General features: G+C 43.0%; 1 protein-coding gene across 1 annotated transcript in view; it reads left to right on the plus strand.

Moving 5' to 3' along the window:
* The first annotated feature begins 18,254 nt into the window (after window positions 1–18,254).
* ACKR2 (atypical chemokine receptor 2) overlaps window positions 18,255–19,085 on the plus strand; it is a 39,641-nt gene continuing 38,810 nt past the window's right edge. The window contains exon 1 of the mRNA XM_078152415.1: window positions 18,255–18,713. Within this exon, the coding sequence (XP_078008541.1) occupies window positions 18,474–18,713 (240 nt within the window). The 5' untranslated portion in view covers window positions 18,255–18,473. The remainder of the gene's footprint in view (window positions 18,714–19,085) is intronic.

Genomic DNA, 19,085 nt, shown 5'->3' on the forward strand with positions numbered 1-19,085 from the left:
AAAGTTTTAAAAACAAATGTTAAAAATTATTTCTAGGGGCAGCTAGTTGGTGCAGTGGATAGAGTTCCAGCCTTGGAGTCAGGAGGACCTGAGTTCAAATGTGGCCTCAGATACTTGACATTTACTAGCTATGTGACCTTGGGCACGTCACTTAACCCCATTGATTCAGCAAAAAGCAAAAAAAAAAGTTTCTACATGCAGCTGGGAAATAAGATACACAGGCAATAGGGTATAAAAATCTATCTGACCCTACAGGAAAATAGAAGAGGAAGGGGATAAGAGAAGGGGAGGAGTAATAGAAGGGAGGGCAGTTGTGGGGAGGGGTATTCAGAATGCATGCCGTCATGGAGTGGGGAGAGGGGAGTGATAGGGAGAAAATTTGGAGCTCAAAATCTTGTGGAAGTGAATGTTGAAAACTAAAAATAAATGAATATATTGAAAGAAAGAAAGAAAAGACACCCTCAGATCAGCAGAGGAAAACAAGCCAGAGCTCACCTGGGATGAAGAATCAGGCCACCTGGTAGCTTCCTGTTTCAGCTAATGTTTCTTGTTGATAACATAGCCCCTGCTGCAAGCATCCCTGGACTAAAGACACAGCTTCTTGGAGGGAAGGAATTCACAAGAGAGCCTAAGCTGGGTTTGGGACTAGGGGATGACCTCTGCCATCGCCACAGCTTATATGGAATAAGGGTGAAGTCTTAGAGGCCGTGAAGAATAGCCAGGAGACAAAGAGGAACTATGGCTAGTAGAAAGTATGAAGCAGGCGGGTGCTCTGTAGCATAGAAAGCAGTTGGTCATCCCCTGGGCAAGCTCGAGTCATTGTCCACATTGGGCAGACAGGATAGCAGCAGCCCTGTTGGAGGAAGAGCTTGACCCATCGAGGACCCTCCCCATTTTGGCTGTGAGGCCCAGAGGAGCTAGCTGAGAGGCACCCTCCTTCTCTTCCCTTCTCTCCCCCAACATCGCCCTATTTTTCTGTCCACAATTGCTGACAGCATTGTGTAAGCCTGATTCTCTTTTCATGAATGATTTTTATCCCATTGTCTGAAGGCATTTGGTTGTTTGATTTTGGCATGGAGGAATAGCCTTGCAGAGTTTTGTATGTCACAGACTATGCCGTAGCCATTGAGTGACAGTTTAATTTTATGAATTATCATGTAATTCTCCTAAGCATGATCTTAAAATTTGAACTTGGGGCTCTTTAGAATTCCCCTGGAAAGCTGGGCAGATTGAAGGCTTGCTGCCATTGAGGGTGTGGGCACAGGTCCGAGAGGCTAAACTCCACCCCTTTGATCTGAAGGGAGGGGAGGGGTAGTTGAGACTAGAGGGTAAAGGCCCTCTTTGAGTGGGCTCAGTAGTCCTGGTCTCTGAGGATTTCCACTCTGCCTCTTTCTTTAGCCTTTAGGGGAGGAAAGTGAGGTGAGTACAGACCCCCTCCAGCACCACAGTCTGATCTTCACTAACTAGCCAGAAGTCATTCCATTCAGACCAAAGACCCAGCCCTGGAGGACTTAACCCTTGAAACTCTAGACTCCTGTCCTGATGAATGTCTCACTTGGCCCCCTATATCAGGCCAACTGCAACCATGCTTCACTTTACTCCCTGCCAACAGAAAAAGGGAAACTCAAAAGAGGTATGAGCTTGGAGGGAAGGATAATGAGTTATATTTCTGACGTGTTGATTTTGAGATAGACACTGATTACATACTTTCATAAAACTATGTGAATCAGTTGCTATAACAAGGGCCCAAAAGAGCCTTAAAAAGTTCTTATTCACCAGGTATTTGATTTATTTGCCAGGTAGAGAGATATGAGAGCCAGAGGCTGCATAGGTTTGGAATTTGAATTCATTTGTAAAATTCTACTGAGATTTTGCAATTTCTCTTTTCTCACCTTTCCTGTTTTTGTTGAGGTCATCACCAGTCTTCCAGTCATCCAGGTTCACAACCCTAGAATCATTCTTAACCCCCCCCCCTTTGCCTTTACCTCACATATTCAATATTCTATCTCCACAACATTGCTTGTTTCACTACCTTCTCTCTACTCACAGGAGTTCCACTCTAGTTCCTTATCACCTCTCAGCTGGACTATTGCACTAAGCTCTTCACTTCTACCTGCCTCCTTTCTCCCCTCTGCAATCCATCCTCCACAGCTGCTGCAGTATTTTTCCCCCCTAAAAACAAAGCAAAACCGAACCCCGTATATGCTATTATAATGAATAAAGTATTGAAGAATTTATCCATTACCACCTGTGATTTGCATTCCCTTTAAAGACATAAGTGCCAGGGGGCTGCCAGGCAACGGTGACCATTCTCTCCTACTCCAGTTGAGTACATGACAGGAGGCGGGGCTGCGCATGTAAATGTGACCGCCCTCTCATGGGGAAGCTGCTCTAAGTGCCTGACCTCCAGTCTGCATGTGAGAGACTGGTCACATTTGCTTCTGCAGCCCCCTGTCACTTATGTCTCTAAAGGAAAAGGAAATCACAGGTACACCAGATTTACGTGGTGTCGTGGATAAATTCTTCAGTACTATCTTTCCATTGATTGAGAAAGTTCATGATAACAAAAAAACTACTATGAATTCAGTAATGCTTTTAAATATAATTGCCTTGATCCCCCTTAGAAATCAGTTACCTACCTGTATGGTAAATTGGACATTGGTATAATGCTAACCCATCCGCTTTTTCTTCTTTAACCTATCAGAATTAACTCCTTTTTCTACAAAAGTTTGTCTTTAAAAAGTCAAGGATAGGCTGAGTTCAGGGCATGTCTATGCAACATATGTAATGAATTCCTTTTACTATATCTTTCCTGATCCCACCTGATTTCTGTAGGGTGAAGCTGAAAGGAAGAATTTTCTTTCAATAATAGGAAGGGCTTAGGTTCCAAAGAGCTTTACATGCTGAAAAAAGAAATTTATTCTTCATATTTATCATTTCTTAAATGACGGTGGTATTGTATTACATTGATCTCAGTTTGTCTAACCACCCAACCCCACCAAATTGATGACCAGTATTTTATCTTTATGCTAAAGAGCCAAGAAGGGCGCCTAGTAGACTGCTAGCTAGTTATCTATCAAATCTGCTTTAACCTTTTCCTTAAATAAAATAGTAAACTGGGTAGGGGGTAATTAAAAGAAATATCTAGGGTTATAGCAGTAGCACACACCTTCAAGATAAGAAAAGTCTGGTTCACTCCAGCTAGTAATTCTCTCCATCTCTTGTCTTCTTCACCCATTTGGATCTTTTCCATCCTATCACCCACTGCACAGGTCAAGTCCCACCCCGTTCAGGAGTCTTGATTCCAATAAGCCACAGAGATCCACTTCAATAGGATAAACTCGGAATAAAAGTCTACTCTGTTCAGAGAGCTGTGCTAGGACTAAATTGGTTGGAGGAGAGACTAAGTTTAGATAATATGAAGTCTTTGCTTTCTGGGTTAGAAAGTGCAAGTTTAATTATCTCCCCCTTCATGGATGAGGACACTGAAATGCATGAAGGACGGTGACGTGCCCTTGGTCCTAGAGCTAATGGAAAGGGGAGTGGGGTCTCCTGTATCCAAATCCAGGGCTCATGACAACCTGGTGAGGCAGGTGATAGAAACGTTACAGTCCCAAGGTGAGGAAACAGACCTCTGAGAGGGGAAGTGACAAGCTCATGCTTAGCACACAGCTAGTAAATGTTGGAAACAAAACTCAAACCCGGATGTCCTCCCTCCTAACCCAAGGTGGTTTCTGCTCATCCTCATGTTCCCCGTGTTCAGAAAAGGGCTGAATCTGTATCAGACTCATTGTCCGGAGCAAGGCTATTATGCTGTGAGCTTCTTGGGCGCTGGCATCTTATTGGAACTTTGTAACTCCCTCTGGTGGCAGCGTAGAGCTCTCTGTTGGAGAATTTATCCACGTACATCTGAGGATAGCCGTGATTTCCGTTTCTTTTAGAGATGTAAGTGGCTGAGGGCTGCGCAGGTACTCAGGACCACCCTTTCAGAGGGAAGCTGCACTAAGTGCCAGCCTGACGGGAACAGACACATGTTCCTTGATCCCCCTCAGAAATCAGTGACCTGCCTGGACTGTAAACTCAGCCATGATATAACACTCGGCAACCTCCTTTTCTACTTTGACCTGTCACAATTAACTCCTTTTTCTATGACAATTTGTCTTTAAAAGGTCAAGTTCTGCCTGAGCTCCTGGTTAGGCCCTGAATAGTCCTCCTGGAGCCACACCTGTGTGTCCAGAGCAGGGACTAAGGCACTCAGAGCCCTTTGTCAAGCAGAGTTAAGTTTGTAAGCCTTGCATGTAATAAACTGCTTTTGCTAAACCTTTGCTTAGCCTGCCTGATTTCTTCAGGGAGAAACTCTAATGAAGAATTTCCTTTAAATGCCCGCACACTCTAGGGTAGATAAAGGAAGGAAGGAAGCAAGGGAGGGAGGGAGAAGGAAGAAGATGAGACTTGAGCTGGGCCTTGAAGGACAGGTAGTGTTGATAAAAACCAGGGTATGCAAGAAGGCATTTGAAGAATATGGCTTAGGGGAGGCATAATAATATTGATGAGGTCTAGAGGTTTAGGGGTGCTGGTGATGGAGTATGGGCCCAAGCTGAGACCTTCCCCTAGCCCCAAAGGGAATCTGGCTCCCATTTGTCTAAGAGCCCCAGCACCTCACCTCCCTTTGAAAGCCTTAGCCCCACTTTTTGATCTTATTCAGATGCCTTTCAAACCTCTTCCTTCCAGTTCCCTTCGTTATCTGTTCACTCTGTCTATTCAGTCTCTCAGACATTCCCATCAGAATTCTCCCTAAATCACCTACACCCTTTTCCCAGCCCCTCCTCTGGTCACCCAAAAAATGTATAAGATCCACCCTGCCCCCATTTAAACACTGAGACTTTCTCATGCCTGCTCATCCCTACAGATGTCACTAAAGTTCAGATTCCCTAAGAGTCTGGTCTATATGGTTTATCTCTAATAAACTTTTTCTCTGGTTGAAAGAAGATTTGGGTTGAATTCATTTCGGCAGGGCCCAAGTGTCGTGATCTTAAGGTCCCGGCACCCCTAAACCTCCAGACCTCATCACTGAGACCCTGAGATTTAAGGGTTTTCTGGGGCCCATAGACAAATGGGGGCCAAATTCTTTTTGGGGCAAGGGGCAAAGGTCTCAGCTTGGGCCCATACCCCATCAGCATGCGCAAATATAGAAAGACAGGTTGACCTTTTATATATAAGCCTAGAAGAGCAGAAATTGGTATTTGGAGTAGTTTCTCTCCAGGAATTTTGGAGCAGCACCTGTATGTCTAGAGCAGGGACTAGGGCACTTAGGGCTACTTGTCAAACAAAGATGAAATCAAAACCCCTCCTTTGCCCTGACTGTGAAGGCGATTAGGGTAATCCAAATGTATAATACTCAGGATGATCAAATAGTCACCTCTGGTTATTTTCTCGGAAATTTGGAGTGTTATAACTGTGGCTAACCCAGGAAACTCTTACCTCCCTCCTGCCCCTCCCAGGAAGTACTTGAGAGAACCTTACCTTTTGCTAAAAAAAGGTTCCCCTACAGATTCTTCATTTGGTAATATTATTGAATTTGCAAATGATTGATTGCTCCAACATTTCACTTACTAGCTATGTGACAAAGGCAAATAAGTTGCTTTCCTTCTCTGAACCTGCGTTTCCTTAACTGTGAAATGGGAATTTCCTCTGGAACCTGATCGCCTCTGGCTTACCTGATGCAGCTTGCTGGTTATCTAAGGGCATTTAAATTCTCAACCACACAGTCTAGGCCTCTCGGACTTGATGCATTTCTGCAGACCAAGAGAGGCACCATGTCCTTCATCGTCTCTTGCCCTAATAACCAGATACGGCTCCATATGGAGGAGAAGGGGGCTGCATCCAGAGTAGCTAAGTGCCCTGTAACCTTGTGGAATATCCTCTCTGTGTCAGGGCAAAGTGAACCTCCTTTTGTTAACTGTACAGTAACTCCTCAGTACTTCATTGTATCCCCAAATCAAACCTGATCTTAGAGAGTTGATTCTAGAGTCTTCTCTCTTCTAGCTTGTCTGTAAGTAATTGTTTGCATATTGTCTCCCCCATTAGATCGCCAGGTTGTGGAGAACAGGGACTACTTTTTTAAACTTTTCTTTGTATCCTCAGCACTAAACACAGCCTGGCACATAGTAGGGGCTGAATATATGCTTGTTGACTGATTGGCATTACAGTGGTTTCTAACACCTGCAATGCCTACTCCACAGAAGTTGTTGGAAGTAAAGTGCTTTGTAAACCTAAGGCACTGTAGAAAAGGGAATTATAATGTCTCAAAGATATAAAAAGAGACAGAGACAATCACCTACAGTTACCTTGGGCAAGTTGAGAACAGCCATTGGTCAATAAACATTTATTAAGCACTTACTCTGTGGTCTGACACTATGCTAAGGTAAGAGTATACAAAGAAAGGTTGGAAACAGTCCCTGCCATTAGGAAAGTTGCATTTTAATGGGGATGAGTCAGAACACTTGCAATCAAAGCCTGGCTTGGGTTATTTATTATCTGTGAGACTGTGGACCAGGTGCTTCCCTGTTATGGGCCTTGGTTTTTTTTAACTTAAAATGAGGAGTAGTAACTATTATTGTCAACAAGAGTAGATTACTGTAAAAATGCCAGATCTTTTCCTCTTCACATTTTTTTTTTGTTCAGCATCATCTATTATTTAAGAAGTGTGTTTCCCAGGTACACACATACACAGAGGTAACCTAAATGTATGATGAAGAGGTTATAGCAAGTTTATACCTTTTGGTTTGACCCCTCTTCCTGCCAAACACTGGTTACACAAATGACCATCACAAATGGTCAATAGCAAGTAAACTCGAGGAAATTGAAGCAAACAACAAACCCTTCTGTCTTACCTTTCTCGTCTCTGCTTCTTCCTCCTAAGTCTCTCAGACAGTCAAGGAGGCATAGCATCACAGGGCTGTGCTTCAGAGGATCCCTAAGCCTGACGGACAGGGAGTAAAGCTACACCATTACCATTTAAAAATATGTCAAATTAACGTTTTATACTAAACCATTTTACACATAGCAGTAAATTTCAAAAGTATATTTGTGAAGAATTGAAATAAACTCTGATTTTATTTCTTGCCACTCAGAAAACAAACAAAAAAGAAATCATCGGTTACTGATATAAGATAGGTGAAGGCAGCTCACACACTGATACCTTTGGAAAGAAATTTTTGTTCTAATGCTAAAACACGAAAATTCATCTTCTTTGAAAGGCTGCCTCCTAGAGGACAGAAACAGCATGATGTCCTGGAAAGAGTATTGAATTTAGAATCTGGCGGCCTGGCTCAGTCACCTACCGTGTGACCTTGGACAAGTCATTTCCCGCCTCTGATTCTCAGTTGCCCTCTCTCTAAAATGAGACAGGATGATATGAACTTAAATATCCTTTTTAACTCTTGATATTAAATGCTCCTAGGTTCCCCATCTGCAGTTCTGACAGCATAGCATGGTGGATTTGGAATCAGAGGACTTTGGTACAAATTCTACCTTTGCTGTGGTAGTGCTTTTTCCTTCCTGAAACCACTTTGTATTTACTAATCTGTGTATATGCTGTACCCCCTCAATAGAATGTAAATTCCTTGAGGATATGGAACAGGAGAGTCAAACCTTGAGAGCTGTTGTTCTTTTAACTTCCACATAGTAGATACTTGATAAATATGTGTTGAATTGTATTTAATTGAGTCACCATTTCTCTGTGCCTCTGTTTCCTCATTTGTAAAATCAGTGGGTAAGACTGCTTCACCTTTGAGACATCTTCTAGCTCCAAAGCCTATGATCTTGGTAAATTCTATGATCTGGCACATCTTCCAGCCCTAATAGGCTATGTTCTTTCATCGGGCCCTCCTACTTCTTAGATTTTTTGTTTTCTTGGGACTCAGTAGCAAGGACATTTGTGAGATCTCTTTTAGGTGAGTCACTAAGTGAAGATGCGGGAGAATGATGGTAGGAGATTAGCTGTGGTCTCTAAGCTCTGCTATTCTGGGGTTTAGTCCTATTGTCTGCAATGAAATGTCCACCATCTTTCCTGTTACTGAGGAGGTGACCAATACCAGCTGTGCAGCAGCTCCACCTAGTGGCCAAGTTTGGAAAAGACACAAAGACAATTCACTGAGAGGAGATGGATTGGGTTGAGAAGTCCATACTCTGTGTGCCTTATGTCCACACACCCGTTAGGCCAAATGAGGCCCAGTCATCATGATTTCCTCCTGTATCCCTAGATGCTAGGCCCCATATCAAACTATGGCAGATACCTTCTGGAAGGGAGATAGGAGCAGAAGGGAAAAGGAAGCCTGGGAGGGGGGGAGTGCTCAAGAGAAAAAAAGCCCTTTTGCTTGTAAAACAATACACAGAACCATTGCTTAGTGCGAAGAGGTAAAGGTCCTTGGCTTAGGGAACGAGTGATACCTCAGGCTGCCTTGCTTGCTAGTGCTGCGTGGTGGTTGTAGGGAAAATGCAGTCAGGGGTAGTCAAAGCCGAGATGGTCAAAGTGAAGACAATTAGGTACCCGTTAACTCTAGTTCCTTGGAAGAAAGCCTGCACGGCCTGTGTGGGAAAACTTTATTGCATTGCTTCAACCTAACCCCGAGTGGTTGAGAGGTCAGACTTGTTTAGAGACAAGATTTGTTTAATGCATAAATTCAGAACTCCAAGTTATGCTGATCCCAAAGAAACCTTCCAGGAGAGCCAGATCCAAAGATTAATGTAAAAAGTTTCTTCTGTTATAAATCTCAAGGAATTCTTATCTGAAAACTGCCTCTGTGCTGGCCAGTCAGCTATTGTTTCCTTGTTCCTTTGTTGGAACACTATACTAGGTAAAACTTACAAACACTGGAGGGGTCATTCCCTTTTCAGATCTCCCCTTTGCCAGACAGTTATTTGAGTTCTGGGTTTTGTTCTCTCCCAACAATTGATCAATAGCTGAGGGGCAAATCTGGACCTTAACCCAAACCTGTCCTTCACTGATAAGGTAAAAGGTCCGGGTAGGGTAGAGGGAAGAGGTTATGTCTCTTAGTTCATATACCTCTCAGAATTTTCTGGGGCAGGGTAGAGGGAATAGGAAACTGCTCAGGGTAGTAGTTTGTTAGGGTGACTGTATAGGTTCCCTGGGAGAGATACAGAAAAGAGGCTGATACTGCTAACTCTAAGTTCTTTACCCTACTGGGCAGAGGGAGTGAACCTCAACTATGCAGAGCTCCCTGAGAAGGAGAAAAAGTGTTCAACTCTCTCTAGAAGTGCTTTCCTCCCTAGATTCAGTATTATGAAAAGTCTGGAGGACTATATAGGCCTCTGGGGAAAGTTGAGGTACATAAGAGAAAGGTTGACTTGATTGTTTATGAGTTCAGGTACAAATTCTCTCAGAGTGTGTGTGTGTGTGTGTGTGTGTGTGTGTGTGTTTTGGGAGGGGGTGTTAAATAAAGCCTTTACCTATATTTAATGCTTTGTTAATCTGAGTGCTTACAATGGAGGATGAAGCCCTTTTACCTTTTCTGTAGAGTTCTAAACATGAGCTATATTCTGATGTTCCCAGGAGAAACTCTGGATAGGAACAAAATGAGTCAGTTCTTGATGTTTTCAGGGGAAACCTTGGGTAGGACATGAGCTAAAGAGTATGATTATTGAGATAGCCCCCAAGACTGAACACAGTCCCTAGAAACCCAAAACTTCAGTTCTAGGCTGCAAGTTACAACCAAAAATTTGTGTCCTTATGTTTGTCTATGAGCATGTGTCTAGGCACATGCCTGTGCATGGGTCTACATTCATGTGCTTATATATATGCTTGGGAGTATTCCTACACATGTGCCTCTCTCTGTGTATATATGTCTAAATGCATAACTCCCATTAGATATTAAATCAGGAGGAAAATATGAGGCAATACTTTATAGATCCAAAAGGTTTTCTGTCTGTGACTGCTGCACAATGCACATTTTCCACATTGCCTGGAACCTTGGTACAACTGTCTTTTTTTCTTTTTCTTTTTTTGCACTTTATAGTGTTTTATTTTTTTCCAATTACATGTAAAGATAGTTTTCAACATTCACTTTCATATGATTTTGAGTTCCAAATTTTTTTTTCTCTCCCTCCCTCCTCTCCCCTCCCCCCTCACCACAATGGCAAGCAATATGATATAGGCTATACATGTACAATCATATTAAATATATTTCCACATTGGTCATGTTATGAAAGAAAAATCAGAAAAAAAGGGGAAAACTACGAGAAAGAAAAAATGAAAAAAGTGAAAATAGTATGTTTCGATATGCATTCAGATTCCATAATTCTTTCTCTGGGAGTGGATGGCACTTTCTGTCATAAGTCTTTTGGAATTGTTTAGATCACTGTATTGCTGAGAAGAGCTAAGTCTATCATAATTGGTCATTGCATTATGTTGCTGTTACTGTGTATAATGTTCTGGTTCTGCTCACTTCACTCAGCATCAGTTCATATAAGTCTTTCCAGGTTTTTCTGAAATCCCCCTGCTCATCATTTCTTATGGAACAGTAGTATTCCATTACATTTATATACCACAACTTGTTTATCCATTCCCTAATTGATGGGCATCCCCTCAATTTCCAATTATTTGCCACCTGGTACAATTTTCAAAAACAATGTAATTCAAGGCACAGGTTCAACTCAACAAATATTAAGCATTTGCAAAGTACTTCTTGGCCCTCAAGGAGAATTCCTTCTGATGTTGTTATTGTTTTTTTCAGTTGCATCCAGCTCTTCATGACCCCATTTGGAGTTTTCTTGGCAAAGAAGCTGGAGTGGTTTGCCATATCCTTCTCCAGATCATTTTATAGATGAGGAAACTGAGGCAAACAGGGTTAAGTGACTTGCCTGGGGTCACATAACTAGTAAGTATCTAAGACCAAATTTGAACTCAGGTCTTCCAGACTCCAGGCCCAACCATCTATCCATTGTATTACCTAGTTGATAGACATTTTCAAGTTCTGGAAAGATTGTCAAATGAGGGGCAGAGCCAAGATGGCGGAGTGAAAGCAGTGACTTGCTTGAGCTCTCTCCCAAACCCCTCCAAATACCTGTAAAAAAATGGCTCTAAACAAATTCCAAAGCCCAGAACCCACAAAAAGACAGAGTGAAACAAATTTCCAGCCCAAGACAACCTGGATGGTTGATTGGAAAGTTATATCACGCTGGGCGGGTAGAGGAGCGCAGTTCAGCATGGGCACACAGGCCACAGTGAACCTGGAGCAGGCATCAGAGGACTGAATCACAGGCAGCTGTGGCAGTTTCCAGACCTGTCAACCCACAAACGCCAAAGACAACTTAGAAGGTCAGTGGGAAAAGTCTGTTTCTGCAGTGAGAGAGAGAAGCTAGGTCCCAGACCCAGTTCCTGAGCGCGGCCTTGGTGTGGTGGCTACTTCCTGAGCTTCCAGCCCACATACTGAGGGGGAATCAAGTGGCTGATCAGAGGGGGATTGCAGGGATCTCTTTGCCAGTGCTGGGGCAGGAATCTCTTGCTTTGCCTGTGCTTGGATCTGGGTCACAGTTCTGGGTGGCAGTCCTGGGGTGAGGAGGAGAGCTGGTATGGTGGAGCTTGTAGTGGTGGTAAAGAAGAAATCCTCCTCACAGACAGAAAAGAGTGCTTGTGGTCACTCATAGATCACAGCATAGGCCAGGAAAGGAGTAAACACCTCAACCTGTATCATACCACCTTGGAAGAACTGAAAATTTACAGGTCCATAGAAGTATCTCTGAAAAGAGCTATACAAACCCCCGAAGCTTGGGACAGCATTCCCTCTACACTGGAAGCACAGCCCTACCCTAACAAAGACTTTAAAACTCTAGTAATTGGCTGGGAACATGAACGAGCAGCACAAAAAATACTCAGATCATGAAATCTTTCAGTGACAAAGAAGATCAAAGCACACAACCAGAAGAAGACAACAAAGTCAAAGCTCTTACATCTAAAGCCTCCAAGAAAAATATGAATTGGTTCCAGGCCATGGAAGAGCTCAAAAGGTATTTTGAGAAATAGGAGAAGTAGAGGAAAAATTGGGAAGAGAAATGAGAATGATGCAAGAAAATCATGAAAAACAAGTCAACAGCTTGCTATAGGAGACCCAAAAAAATACTGAAGAGAAATAACACCTTAAAAAATAGCCTAACCCAAATGGCAGAAGAGGCCCAAAAAGCCAATGAGGAGAAGAATGCCCTAAAAAGAAAAATTGGCCAAATGGAAAAGGAAGTCCAAAAGATTACTGAAGAAAATACTGCCTTAAAAATTAGAATGGAACAATTAGAAGTTAGTGACTTTATGAGAAATCAAGACAAGTAAAACAAATCCAAAAGAATGAAAAATTAGAAAACAATGTGAAATATCTCACTGGAAAAACAATTGACCTGGAAAATAGATCCAGGAGAGAGAATTTAAAAATTATTGGACTATCTGAAAGCCATGATCAAAAAAAGAGCCTAGACATCATCTTTCAAGAAATTATCAAGCAAAACTGCCCTGATTTTTAGAACCAGAGGGCAAAATAGAAATTGAAAGAATCCAGATCTCCTCCTGAAAGAGATCCCCAAAGGAAAACTCCTAGGAATATTGTAGCCAAATTCCAGAGTTCCCAGGTCAAGGAGAAAATATTACAAGCTGCCAGAAGGAAACAATTCAAGTACTGTGGAAACACAATCAGGATAACACAAGATTTAGCAGCTTCTACATTAAAGGACGAGGGCATGGAATATAATATTCCAGAGGGCAAAGGAGATAGGATTACAACCAAGAATCACCTACCCAGCAAAACTGAGTATAATCCTTCAGGGGAAAAAATGGTCATTCAGTGAAATAGAGGACTTTCAAGCATTCTTGATGAAAAGACCAGAGCTGAATAGAAAATTTGACTTTCAAATACAAGACTCAAGTGGAACATGAAGAGGTAAACAGGAAAGAGAAATCATAAGAGACTTATTAAGTTGAACTGTTTACATTCCTGCATGGAAGAAATGATTTATAACTCATGAGACCTTTGTCAGTATTAGGGTAGTTGGAGGAAAAAAATTATATGTGTATATAGATAGATAGATAGATAGATAGATAGATAGATAGATAGATAGAGGGCACAGGGTGAGTTGAAGATGAAGGGGTCATATCTGGAGAATAAAATTAAGGGGTGAGAGAGGATTATACTGGAGAAGAGAAAGGGAGAAGTAGAATGGGGTAAATTATCTCATCAAAAAACAGAAAAGAAAAGGCTCTTACAGTGGAGGGAAAATGGAGGAAGGTGAGAGGGAATGAGTAAATCTTATTCTCATAGGATTTGGCTTAAGGAGGGAATAACACATTCAATTGGGTATAAATCTGTCTTACCCTACAGGAAAATAGGGAGAAGGGGACAAGAGAGCAGGGGGATGATAGAGGAGGGCAGATTGGGAAGAGGGGTAATCAGAAGTAAATACTTCTGAGGAGGGACAGGATCAAAAGAAAGAATAGAATAAATGGGGGGCGGGATAGCATTAAGGGAAAGAGAGTTATTCACAACATGACTACTATGGAAGTATTTTGCATAACTGCACATGTATAACCTATATTGAGTTGCTTGGCTTTTCAATGAAGGTGGGTGGGGAGGGAGGAAGGGAGAAAATTTGGAACCCAAAGTTTTAAAAACACATGTTTAAAAAAATGTTTTCACATGCTACTGGGAAATAAGAAATACAGGAAATGGGATACAGAAATCTGTCCTGCCCTACAGGAAAATAGAAGGGGAAGGGGATAAGAGAAAGAAGGGAGTGACAGAAGGGAGGGCAGACTAGGGGGAGGGTTATTCAGATTGCATGCCATCTTGGGGTGGGGGAGGGGCGAGATGGGGTGAAAATTTGGAACTCAAAATCTTGTGGAAGTAAATGTTGAAAACAAAAAATAAATAAATTAAAAAAGAAAGAGAAAGGTTATCAAATAGAAGATGGATTAGATTTGTTTTGCTTGGCCCCAGAGGGTGGAGCCAGGAGTAATGGAGCAAAGGGGAGGAATTGTAGTGGAGTAGATATGGGTGTGATATAAGGAAAACCTTTCTAACAATGAGAGCAGCCTAAGATGTAGAATGGAGGCTTCAGAAGCTAGTGAGACAACACCACATTAGTGAAGGAAGTAGGGCTTTAGGCAGAGATTGAGTGACCATCAAAGAAACCATCAGGGATTGGACTAGGTATCTCTGAGATTCCTTCCAGCTCTGATAAGCCATGATTCTTTATTTACAGAAAAATCAAATAAACAACCAAAAGAACATTTCCAGAAACCTGTTAGTGGATTCTCAAGACATTGGCCAAAAGTTACCCACTGAGTCTGACTTTCCCTCCTTTCAGATGTTGTCTCCTGTTAGTCCCACCCAAGGCTTGTAGTAAAATTTTCTCTCTCAGTCTGAGTTCCATCCTTTTAGGCCCTTCCTCTGCCCTCCCTCTATCCCCATGAATACAGAAAGGGAATCACAAAGCTCTCTCCTGGGCTTCCCATACCACAAGTCAGGCCCTCAAGGAGCAGCTTAAGTTCCTTTCCCTTGGGTGTAAATGGAATCCACCCAGTCTGTAGAAATCTAGGCCTAGTGACCCTGGCAAGACCTTTCCTCTTTTCATGTAATTTTATCATTTTTACTATGTCACTCACTGGCTCAAAGCACTTGGGCATAAATATTCTGAAAGCTTCCAACTTAGCAAACCCTATGCTCAACTACACTATAGGGAAAACAGATGAATAAGACTCAGTCCCCACCCTCCTTGAGCTCACAGCCTCACTGAGAATAACTTTAGAAGTCAACAAGAGACTGGAAAAGCCTTAGCCTTCACCTCCCACAGAACCTGCAGCAGGCATACATGAAGGAGGGTGTCAGTTCCCTGGCAATCCTGTGCCTGCTGTCTGGCCAGTGCCTGCTCCAGGTGCTGCTAATCCAAGTCAGAAATTGCCATGAGGCTCTCTGTGCATCTCTTTCTAGTAACATTTGCTTCCTCAACAGGCATTGTGTGTCAAACTGTAGAACTATAGAGGGTCTGAGATCTCAGAGTGCATGGCATAGAATGAATGTCCTGGTGGAGAGGGATCTTTGGACATAGAAAAGCAGAGCTGGCAAGGCCCATAGACCATTAAAAAAAAGTTTGTCAGACTTGAAAGGGATCTTAGAACATAGAACATGTGCTCTGGAAAGGACCTCAGAAGGTAGAATTTGAAAGCTGGGAAGGACCTTAGAACACAAGTTATATAAATGTTAGAACAGAAAGGGACCTTGAAGGTCAATCTAGTCCAACCATCTCATTTTACATATGGGCAAAATGAAGGTGCAGAGAAATGAAATGATCTACCAAAGCTATTAAACAGCAGTCAGGAATTGAACCCAAGTCTTCTGACTTTAGTCCCTCTAGTTCTGTCCATTATACCCCATCTGCCACCATTTCTGCTATTTTCCTTTCATAGATAGTTCTCCCTTCTTTCTCCTATCAAAAATCTTCATAGTTCAAATGCCACCTCCTTCAGGAAGTCCTCCCTGACTCCCTCCCCACAAAATCCACAGGGATCTCTTCTCTCCTTTCAGCTCCTATGGCATGGACCCTCTGTGCCTCTGTGGTGCACAAAGCCCAGAGGTCTTTGGTGCCAGATGTTACTCATCCAGTAGTAAGACTCCTTCACATCTTGTAGAGCTCAAAGGTCGACAAAATACGTTAATCCAGTCACTTGTTTATCTGTGTAAGTCTTCCCTGCCCAGCACAGTGATGACTGATTCAGGGGCGGGGACAAGGCCCTCTTCTGTATCCCCACAGGACATTGCACATGGTGAGTGCTCTGCAAATGTGGGTGGATTTGACCCTGAACAGACTTTTTAAAAAAGTTTCAGGAGAAGAAACGTTAGAACAGTTCCAGCCTTGTGTTTGATACTGAGTCACTGCATTGCTTTGAGCAAATCATTTAACCTCTGGACCTCAGCATCTTCCTTGAGAAATAGGGTAGCTGATGGACCATTGATTGATCTATGTCTCCTCCAGATGTGACATTCTGTGTTGTTTGTTCTAAGGCTCCTCCCAATTCTGTTATTCTGTTTTCAGTGTTCTAAGGTTCCTCCCAGATTGGGCATTCTGTTATTCTGTGTTCTAACCATCCTTCCAGCTCTGATATTCTAGCTACAACATTTTATGTTCTAAGCAGAGCTATGACTATGAATTCTTGTACCTGGGTGCAAATTCATTTGTTGGGGAGCAGGAGGAAGATGATGGTCTAGAGGACAGTCCAAATACAAATGTAGCCAGAGAGGGTATGGCCATATAGTTTGGGCTGAGCCCCATCGGGGTGAGGGTGATAGCAAACCCCAGGAGAGGGATACCATGAAAAGAGTTATAGAGGGTCTGAGACCTTAGAATTCATAGCATAGAATAAATACCCTAGTGAGGAGGGATCTCCAATAGTTGAAAGTCCAATGGTTCAGGCCTGGTAGAGGTGAGGCAGGGCAGTTAGGTAGCATAATGGATAGAGTTCCATGCCTGGAGTCAGGAACACTCATCTTACTAGCTGTGTGATCCTGGGCAAGTCACTGTACTCTGCTTCAGTTTCCTCATCTGTAAAATGAACTGGAGAAGGAAATAGCAAACCACTTCAGTATCTTTGCCCAAGAAAACCCAAAAAATGAGTCACAAAGAGTCAGACACAACTGAAAACAATTGAGGTGTGGCACAAAGATGGTAGTCATTATGAGGAGGAAGTGCCCCACCCCATGTTGATTCTGGTTGATTCTAGTATGGTCTGGTTATGGTTATGGTTATAAGGTCTCTTCCAACTCTAATGATGTAGGGTCTCAAAGAATCTCCAGCACAAGGGCTACATGGAAAGATGCCAGAGGTCCATAGAAAAGTCCACCTCTTCCTGCCCAAACAGCCAAGGTGGGCGAGGGTGGAGGGAACCCAGTTCTCTCATTTTCAGCCTCAGACTCATGTGACAACAGCCAATGCAGGGTGTCTCTAATGTAACTTTTGAAGAAGGATGTTAGGAAAGAAAATAGTTCATTTTTTCCAAGTCCCCACCCTGTAGTTCAGATGAGGACCAAAATAGCATCATTGAGCTGTTTCATCTATCCTTGTAGCCTCTCCTTCTTCAGCTGCAGGCTTCCCAGGCCAAAGTGGACCATGCTCGGTTTTAGTGCCTTCCAGGGAAGATTTCTCAACCCCTCTTTTATCAGTCAAGATGTACTTTCTTCTCTATGACCTAATTATGACAAAACTTGCTCTTTCTTTATCACTTGACAATTCACTTCCACCAGTTCTTCACTCACAGAACACATTGTCATATCACCTTAAGGGTTACAGAGCACTTTCCTCAAGACACCTCTCGGAAAGAGATAGTACAAGAATTACTTCTCCATATTACAGGTGGTAAAACTGAGTTTTAGGGAAGTTAAGTGAATTGCTCACATAGCCGGTAACTGTCACAGCTGGGATTTGAACCTGGATCTCCTAGTTCTAAATCCTTTGCTTCATTTAGGCTTTATCACAATGCTACAAGGTAGGTGGTGTATGTATTAATGTTCCCCATTCCTCAGAGGAAGAAACTGAGGCCCAGAAAGAGGAAGTAACTTAACCAGGGTCATCCAAGTAAAGAGTGAGTGTAGTAGAGTAGAAAGAGAGCTCTCTCTGAACTCCAGTCATGCTATTCACTACCTATGTAATCTAAGGTGATTACACCTTATCACCTTCCTGGGTCTTAGTTTCTCAGCACTGCCTACCTCACAGGGTTTTGATGAAAACGATTTGTAAGCCCTGAGGAGCTACCCCATTGGAAACTTTTGATATTCAGGCTGTGGGAACGTTTCAGAAGTGGGAGGATTTTAAAGGAGAATTCTAAGCTAGGTATGGTGGTGCAGGCCTATAATTGTTGCTACCAAGCAGGCTGAGGCTGGCAGAGCCCTTGAGATGGGAACCAGACTTGATAAGGTGGAGCCGAAGCCACTGGGCTGCCTGAGGAGGGGCTGAACAGTCCAGATCAGAAATGGAGCAGTTCTGAGCTCCTGCTCATAGCAGTAGTGGGATCAAGTCTACGAGTGACTGCTGTGTGAGATGGCTCCCCTTAGAGCTGTCCTTGAAGACACCAATTAATGGACTCCCTTTCTAGTATCTAAGCAGCAAGGCCATTTTTGCTTCCTGCCATCAGAAAACCACTGACTGTTCCACTTCCACTCTCTGTATTGGTTACTTTCTTTCTCTTTTCAGTGTCCTGTTCATGCCCCCTGGCTTTCTGTTCCACTTCATCCTCTGATACCTGTTGTTTGACCTTCATTTTTGAAGAGAACCGGTGACGTCATGGGGTGATGTCTAGACTTGTGTGTGAATTGGATTTAAGTGAGGCAGAGCTTCGCAAAGTCGTCAGCCTCGCTCTTTCTTCCTGAGTCATTGAAGCTCAGTGGCAGGACAAAAGTCAGGATGATTGCTGATGGCCCAGGATGCAGCACATGACCTTGGTGTCTACAGTGCCTGACCAAGCTCTAAGTGCTCCACAGCCCTTGCTTCAGCCATCTTCATGGGCATTGGAACAAATCATTCTCATCTGCCAGAGAAAGTCTTCACATGCTTGGGGTGGATATCCCCCTAACTCAGTTAACCTCAGCCTCCTTCAGCCGGTCTGCCAAGATGGTTTACCAGAGTGTGGCCGCTGCACATACTACAGCTTCCTGGAGCCACAGGTAAGAGTTGGGTGAATCAGGTGGACCCCAAAGGTGGATAAGCAGCCCTGAAGAGGGCTAATGCCTAGATTTACTATAGCAGCAAAGTGGCACAGTGAATAGTATCTTGGACTTGGAATCAGGAAACCCTGAGTTCAAGTCCTTACTAGGTGTGTGACCTTGTTCAAGTCACATCATCTCTCAGCCTCAGTTTTCTGAGCCGTAAAATGAGGGATGATAATTGCACTTATCTCTCAAGTGTGTTATGAGAGATGAATGGGATACCATGTAAAACACTTTGAAAACCTAAGGTACTATGTAAATGCCAGCTATTTGCCATGCTCACCCTTGGTTATACAGTTATTTGAAGAGCCTGGAAGTGGTGAGGTAGAT

The sequence above is a fragment of the Phascolarctos cinereus genome, unplaced genomic scaffold, assembly GCF_003287225.1.
Source record: "Phascolarctos cinereus isolate Bilbo 61053 unplaced genomic scaffold, phaCin_HiC Scaffold_4;HRSCAF=312, whole genome shotgun sequence".
Taxonomy (NCBI): domain Eukaryota; kingdom Metazoa; phylum Chordata; class Mammalia; order Diprotodontia; family Phascolarctidae; genus Phascolarctos; species Phascolarctos cinereus.